Source organism: Pavona decussata, unplaced genomic scaffold (assembly GCF_977016875.1).
Source record: "Pavona decussata unplaced genomic scaffold, jaPavDecu1.1 SCAFFOLD_11, whole genome shotgun sequence".
Lineage (NCBI taxonomy): Eukaryota > Metazoa > Cnidaria > Anthozoa > Scleractinia > Agariciidae > Pavona > Pavona decussata.
The window spans coordinates 1,070,043-1,078,683 of NW_028145434.1; the positions used below are offsets into that span (position 1 = coordinate 1,070,043).

The 8,641-nt window shown below is 38.8% G+C and overlaps 1 protein-coding gene across 1 annotated transcript; it reads left to right on the top strand.

The window, feature by feature from the left end:
* The first annotated feature begins 3,881 nt into the window (after nt 1-3,881).
* LOC146488094 (alpha-1A adrenergic receptor-like) lies at nt 3,882-8,637 on the top strand. The gene is made up of 2 exons (XM_085121206.1): nt 3,882-4,071; nt 7,023-8,637. Exon 2 carries the CDS (start codon nt 7,110-7,112, stop codon nt 8,241-8,243), a length of 1,134 nt encoding a protein of 377 aa, XP_084977332.1. The 5' UTR covers nt 3,882-4,071; nt 7,023-7,109; the 3' UTR covers nt 8,244-8,637.
* Nucleotides 8,638-8,641: the final 4 nt, after the last annotated feature.

An 8,641-nucleotide genomic window follows, 5' to 3' on the forward strand; every position in this document is an offset into this window, starting at 1 on the left:
GCGATTTTTGTTTCTTTTTGACAAAATGATTGATTGTCTTGCTTAGAGTTTTAGTTTTTTTTTGTTTTGTGTTTGTTTTTGTTTTTTGTTTTTTTTTGTTTTTATTTAAATGATATTTTAAACTTGTTCAACAAGATTCTATATGTCCATGGCCTATCTAAGGGTCATCTAATGACACGATAAAACTATTCAACATTTACTAAACACAGTTCGCAGCATTAATTAATTTATCAACGTACAACTGAGTTTTGAACCGTTTGTCATTATCATTCAAGTATGGGGAAGTGCGGAAATCTTGCCAAATACACAAGGATAAGGCCCGGCCCCAGTTGTTCAAGAGTGATTACTTTATTTATCCCCTCTTGGATGGTGATTTACCTAAGATGAACAACTGGGGCCTGGGCCAAGTTGTTCAAAGCCCGATTAAGCTAACCCTGGATTAATGTGAACTTTGATTCAAGTTTAATTACTGATCGGTAAAGATTCTTCCAAAAGATTTTTGGCCCTCAGTTTTAACTGAGACTTTTCTTTATCTTTAGCTTGAAATTACGCTTTAAAACCACTTTTAAAGAGCGAGATGAAAACCTCGATTAACTTTTAATCGTAGATTATTGTTAATTGGCTTTCGAACAACCCGGCCCTGGTGATTAGCGATTAGCGATTTTTCTCTTAAATCTAAGGAATTGCTCTGAATTTTTCAAAAATGTAATGCCACAATTTAGTTTGGAGCGCGTTGTAGAAATATTTTATGATAGCCGCCGGGGGAACTTTTGGCGACAATGACTGGGATTTAAAAGAAGCACAAGTCGTATGTCGTGAACTGGTCGATCCTAACGCCCTCAGTGCTCTAATATCTGATCCCTTAGGTGAGGGAAATGGCCACATTTGGCTGGACTATGTTCTTTGTCGGGGCAATGAACGTTCTATTGACTATTGTCAGCACAGAAGTTTAAGTTTAAGTTTAATAATGCTTTGTCATGCTCGTATATGTACAATAAAAATGAAATTACAAAAGATATAAAAAGCGCATGACCGGAGAATGATTGGGGGAAACTAAATTCCCATACAAAGAATATTCTCCAATATTAAACATTCTATAAAAATTGAAAAAAAAAAACTAAATGCGGCCCAAAACTAGCTTAATTAAATTATTTACTAAAAATACTAAAAATTACTAAAAAAAATACTGATACTAAAAATTATGAAGTAAAATTTACAAACGGCCCAAAGCTAACCTAACGAGTTACACCTGATTTAAAATTGACAAAAATGATCTAAAAGATAGGATTTAAAACTGCTAAATGAAGATGCATATGAAGATGCATGCATAATGTTTGATGGAAGAAGAAGATGGAATACCGGCAAATACAGACACAGTAAAGATGCGTCAGTCATCTGCTTACTTAAGTATGAAAGTATTCATTATGAAAATCCTTCATAATCCATGGTATTTCCGATCAGTACAACACCTTCTGTTTGATACATGCAATTATCTCCAATTCTTCGTCAGGTCTAATAATAATAGTTTCTATGTGGCACGTCCAAGAAAAGTATAAATGTACAAGACAGTATAAACTTATGTTTTTTTTTTTTTTTTTTTGGAGGGGAGGGAGGGGAGGGAAGACACCAGAATAACGTCCGTCACTAGCCGTAGCTGACGCGAATTTGGAATAAAAATGATGGTTTATTACGTATATCGAGCCACTTGTGATCAATTGCAGCGCGCCCCAGGTTAGTTCTCAGTTGTGATCAAATATTTTCAACCGCGGGCTCAGTTATATAGGGAAGGGTAGTTTATGGCGTTTTTGCCCTCCCAAGGTAGTCTATCGAAACATTAACTGACCCTGTGTATGTAATCATAAAAAAATGACCACGGCTTCACAGCACAAGATAACCTAACCTGATACTGATTGTCAAGCTAACGAGATATGGTCGAGTACGTTGGCAAACAATTTATTTGTAAATTTCGTCTTGCGGAACTGTTATTGTAGGTTTGTTTGTTTGTTTTGTTTGTTTCTGGTTGAAATTATGTGAAAAAGCGTTCAGCATGTTTGCATGCAGATTCACATGGTTGTTTAACTGTTTTTCCAAGGGTGAGGAATCGGCGCTACACTCAGTGACTTGCCCAGCGAGGTAGTAAACGATTCAAGGTCAATGAGTTGGATCAGCGTCTTTATGAATCCCCTATACGGCAGAACAGATGTTTCTGGTTTGAGTCCAGAAAATGCAGAGAGACCCATGGTAAACGTTTCCTCTGCTCAGCGAATCAACTCAGAAGATGAAACTGTTGACCCTGAAGCCACTGAAAGAACCTTTAAGAGTAAACGCCGTTCAAGATTAAGATTCCCACAACCCATAGTTAATTGAGGGACTGGTTAGCCGGAAACCTTACCATGAAAACAATGGTGCTGCAATTTATGTTGGAAGGGCCGCGACCCTGCATCATCCTTTATTTTAACGTTCACACTTCAGTTGAATATCTTAACAAAAACGTTTCGATTGGTCAGTTGCTCCAACACATTCCAAATTCTATTGTTGTTTGTGCAGGGTCAAGGCCAAAAAGGCAAACAAAAACATATAGCAAAGATGTTTGTCAGGTTTCATAACCATTGCCTTTAATTAACTATGCACAAATTAAACGGTTTTCAAACCTAAAAGTTGGAAAGATTGAACGATTACCTAAAAACACGGGACGGAATCCCATTCATATATCACGTTTCAGTGTGAAATGTAATTCAAACTTCTTTTATTCATGGCGGTGGCCAACATGTGACAACAGTGAAATAAGTGGACAACTCCTCTAGCAGGTCTAGTCCTCAAATTACTTAAATTTCAATCCCTGTGGACGTGGGAATGTCGTTTTGTGTTTTGGTTGTTGCCGTTGTTGCTTCTTTTTTTGTTTTTTTTTTGGTTGAAGCGAAAATGGACAGTACAGGCATAGCCTCCCACGCAGTCGTGTTAGGGGGCTCGTATTACCTCCTCCCCTAAAAACTACTGCGTGGGAGACTAGTACAGGCCCCTTTGATACCAAAATGTTTTGTTTTTGTTTGTGTCATTGTTTTGGGAACCTTTTTCCAACCGGCTGTGAAGCCACAACAGCGTTTCAGTTATGATGATGAATCTAGGAGAGTACGTGTAAATAGTTCGACCAAATGTTTCCGCCAAAATCGATGCTCACATGTTATCCACAAGTATACTCAATGATCCACGAAACTTTGTTACTTAATTTAGCCGAAATTTTGTATTTAAAAATAAACAAATCTTCATTCATTTAAAATCTATTCTTAGATTACGGTAATGACTGTTTTCTTTTGTTTTTGTTTATTGTGTTTGAGGTATATTGTAATTGATCTTTAGTAAAGTTTGCTAAAAATAGTCCGATGAGTTATTGGAATATAATGTAGTTAGTCTTACTGAATTCAGAGAATTGTGTAGCAGTTTTTATTTTTTATAGAAAAAATTAACCATCATCTTCCAAGCATATGTTACTACAAAAGGCAATTGTAATTAAGAAGTCTTTTCGATTCTTGTTGGAGAACTTTTAATTCAGCAGCAGCTTGTTAACAATTGCTTGTTTTTTCAGTAATCAGCATTTTTGATAATTAAAAAAAGTTTTCATGTATTGAATATTCTCAGTTTGATGGGGAAAATGCTCGCCGTATATTTTGGAAGGAGTACTTTTCGCTATGCCCGTATGCTTGGTTCTGAAGTTAGAAAACGATTTTAAGCTCCGATTTTTTGGCATCAATTGGATTAGAGATATTTCACGGACAATGCTCTTCTTTGTTTGATTGTACTGAGCGTGCTTAACGGATGGGCGAGTCTTTTGATTGTGCTCAGTTCATTCCACATGATGGTAATTATTCTTTTGCGAGACAAGACAAGTAGATTTCTACGGCCAATATCGAACAGCGCTGTTCTTGTTTAACACTGTTTGCAAACATGCTGTCAGCAATTGACTAGCCAACATAAATCTAATTCCAGCATTGTTGAATTGATTGCATTCTCTCATTTGGAAAAGAATCGTTAAGGCAACACAAATACGAGGACGGGTCGACAAAATTTATATCGGTAAGTACAGGATAAATATGTAATGATCATGATACGGGTAGAGTGTCCGTTTAATATACTGCCGATAATCCCTAGTAAAGTTCAATAACCTAATTGCACGGTGGTTATACAGATTTTTGGCGGTTTAAAGCGTACACAAGCTCGAAAATTCATTGATTTGCCCCTCGGTTTTCTTTTCGTCAGTAACTAAATGGGAATCGGTTTAACCACGATCAATAAGAAGTCTCGTTAAGTCTTGAGTTAGTCTTCCCTTTGCCTTTGCGGTATCCTTAACTGATACGAAATTGGCCTTCCTAATAAAGCCCATTGTAGATTTTGAGTGGCCATCGATATAAAAAAAAAAAAATGCAGCCAGATTCCGCTGGAGAGTTAGTTCCACTTGCTTGCCATCTAACTCGTCTCGGCATGGAACAGCACAGGGAAATTATTACACTTGGTCACGAGTACATCCATGATGTTTTTAATGAGACCAAATGTCTAGATCTAGCTTAGTCTGGGGCAACTTAATTTCATAGAACTTAATGAATAGGTTTTACTGTAGGCCCGACACCAGCAAACATTGAAAAAAGTGCTTCAGTTTGAATACTCAATTGACAATTCAATTGGATTCGGCTTGTGTGATGAATCGTTGTTTTAAAGATAGTTATAGCGACTTAAAAAATGACTTCAGATACAGTACAAGAGATGCGAAATAGAGGACGTTTTATAGTTTAAATTTTTGACTTCCAATAGTTGTAATAGTGCTAAATGAGAGGCTCCCAAAAAGCTCTTGAGAATCTAATTACAAGGTGCTTTGATAACTCCAAAACAACATTGCGTCACTTACTAACGAACCGCTTTTGTGCTTCTGCCGTTTCCGTCGATTAGCGCGGAACCTCATTAAATTGGTAATGCCATGGAAAAAAAGCTCAAAGCACAAAGACAAACTAACACAGTGATAAATGTAAACAGATCAACTTTGCAACCGAACAAAGGTTGACAGATAACGCCACCAGCCACCCCCTTTTGCTAAACACCACACACAGGAAACACTGTACATAGCCATATTATTCTGTTGGCTAAAAATAGTATTGTTTAACGCGGGAATGAAGATCTGACACTCGAGAACATAACTTAGAAACGAATCAACCCGATCTATGTAAGTTGTAAGACATATAGCGGCTGCATGGACACTGTTTGTGATCTTCACTGGCACTATTCATAATATTAAATCAAACTGATAGGAATACAAATACTCCCGCTAAAACTGTCTAGCCAATAGTTGTGAGGTGAACGTAGTTTCTTGCCGACTCAAGTTCACGCTAAAAATGGTGGGCGAAGATGCAGTTTCCTGCCGACTTATTAATTCGGCCAAAACAAGCATTCGGATGTTTGTAAATAGAATTCCTGTATTTTTTGCCCAGTCATTGCATAAAGAAGTCAAATAACCGCTGTCAAGCGTCACAAAAACGAACTTCCTGTACATCATACTTGCCCGAGGGGTTATCTATAAAGTCAGGTTTGCTTGGTCTTCAGGGCCCAAGTTCGTTAAAAGTCCTTTATCGTCAAGTTCAGTCGGGGTCATGTTTCGCACCTCAAAGGTGACTTGTGGCAATTCTAGGGCCGAGTTCATTAGTCCTTCTAAGTTTAGATGATTGCTAGCTTACTATAGCTATTATTGTTTGTTAACAGTAGGCCGTTGCAAAGAAACCGCCGATACACGCGATAAGTCTGGTGCAAGGCCTGACTTTTTGTACTCTATTTCGATTCAACGAGAAGCAAACATTATAGGACTTTTTACTGTCAAAGGTCCCCAGGAAACTTTAAGAATGCATTGCCTTTTCACACAAGGCTTTCTTAAAGTCGCGCACTCATGATTTCACACTTGTCGGCTTTATTTTATGGACGAATTAGAAAACAGCTGCTTTGTGTTGACATAATGGAGACCACTAATTAATGCTGGCGATTATGCAAGAGTGACAAAATTTGCAAGTGCTTTTGTAAAACCTCGAGTGCGGTCCCATTTGTCATAAACTCGAATTTTGTCCGGGAAGTCTGTCAACGACTCCATCTTGGATTTTCTTCAGCCTACGTACGCGCACGTGCTATTTGTTTTGCTAAGATGGAGTAAAAATGTCCTTATATATCGCTGATTCGTTTGTAATGCTACCATCACGTACGTTTATGGAGCGTTTTCATTCACGTGACTACCGGCCATATTGGTTTACTGAAAAAAAGAAAGTATTTGCATAAAAATAGTGTTCAATTCCCAGAGGTTTAGTTCGGGACACCAACATGGCCGCCATTTCTTTGTTTTGGGACACCAACATGGCCGCCGTGACGTCATGTGAAAACACTCCATTTGGGCGTCGCGCGGTAACCGTTACGTAATGACCAATTATACGCTTTTGTTTAGGAGAAAAACGTTTTTTGTTTGAAGGCAAAATTACTAATGATTAGTGAATAAAATAACCCAACAGAACTTCTTTACGTGGTTATTTATGACAATTCAAGGCGATTCAAAGGAGTTGCGGTTCCCCCCGTTTAGCACCGTTCATCAGCGGAGAGGGTGGGAGGGCCGGGGATGCTCAAGAAAGCTTTATACGGGAAGGCTGCGACGCGAGGTCCAAACCCTTACTCTTTTATATACCAGGAAAAGTAACCCTCTCATTTACTTTCCATAGGAAATGGTACCCCTTTCACATACCTACAGTAGCCTCGGGAAACACTCCATCTTTTTTTCGTTGTGCCTATTCGCCCTGCATTTAAAATACTCAAATGACAGGTTTCCATACCCCTTTGTATACTTCGGCGCGTGAAATCCCTTCTATTTTATATACCCTCCAGCATGAAAAAGGTACCCATTTAGGGCGGAGGGTCCCCGTAAAGTCCATATTAGGGAGTACCCCGGGCCCGTTCAACGCGGTTGGTGTATACTAGTGATTTACAGCTTGTTTTTTTCGTTTTTCAAGATTTTCTGCAGACAAACTTCCAAAGCTTCAGCGAGGGAGACTTCACATAGCACATGACCTGTTCATTCTGAAATCGTTGGCCAAAAGATGAATGATACGAACTTCACAAGCAGCGTTTTGAATTGTACAAACTGTTCTGATAGTTCACTTTCACCCTCTTCCACTGGCTTGATTCTGAGTCTAGCTACAGTTGTGACCTTGACTTTAATCAACAGTGTTTGCTGTGTTGTGGGAGTGTTTGGAAACGGACTCGTTCTGCTTGCAATTGTAAGAAACCCAACCCTGCGATCTGTCCCAGATTTGCTGATATTCAGCCTTTCACTTGCCGACCTGATAGTGACAGCAATTTACTTACCCCTTTACATCAGTAACGTTCTCTGTTACCAGACAATGATGGACAATACGACCTTCAGGATGACCAAGAGCTTTGTAGGTCATTTGGCCATGCTAGCTTCCATTGCAGGCATATTGGGGATCACGATAGACAGACTCACGGCCATTCGCTGGCCTTTGCGGTATCCCAAGCTAATTACAAAAAAATTCGCCTTCACATATATACCTTTCGCTTGGTTGTTATCTGCAGCTATCGCCACGGCTTATTCATTTTTTAAACCCGACCATCTCTTTCTATCGACTTACTGCTTGGTTTTGCTGTTAACAACCATTGTCATGTATTCTTACATTTTAAAGATTGCGAACAGAGTTGCGCATGTGCAGCGCAAACGAATGCAAACCATGCGATATCGAGAAGAAGGGCATCAAAACCAGGAAACGGAAAATTACCAAGTTGAAAGGAAATTTGCCAAGATATTCAAGGAAAGAAAAGCCGTGAAGACATTCGCAATTGTAATTGGCGTATTTGTCATCACATGGATTCCTCTAATAGTTTACACAATTGTAGTTTCAAAGGAAGATAGTTCGTTCAGAAGCGGCTTTTTGTGGGTTGAAACATTTTCGTTATGGAACTCATTTATTAATCCATTCATCTATTTTGCTAGAAGCAAGCGATATAGAACAATGGCCTTACATATGCTTGGCCTTAGACAGTGGCTTCGATCACGTCGAATTAGTTCTGAAAGAACCAGAGCTGCAACAATTAGCGGCCGCGCAGCTGGAGTCAATTATCAGAGAGATTCATCCACAATTCACATATATGATCCCTCACCTCTGGCACTAAAAGCTTCAACTGAGGAATCACTAGCTACCACGCACATGCCTTGATACTTCAATTGCTTGGAATGCTGCACCCGCATAACTAGGTCATAAATTTGAAAGCTTTTCAAGCTTTATCTGAATTCGGTCACTTATTTTCGTGTGGGGAACCTTTCACTCTTAAAACCATGAGCCGCAATTCACTTTGATTTGTAAGTCTTTTATTTTTATGATTGTAAATAACCACAGAAAAAATCATTCAATAACCACATGTTACGATACAATAAAGTTGCATTCTAAGCGAGTATGAAATATTCTTTCTTATGTTTGCTCCACTGATCCCGCTGGCTGAGAGTATTGCCTGTTCCGAAGTTCATAAACGGACTGGGCCCTAGTTTACCCATCGTTCAAATTGCGTCATATTAAGAAATAAACCCCATCGTCAGAAAGATCGCATAAAGAGAAGT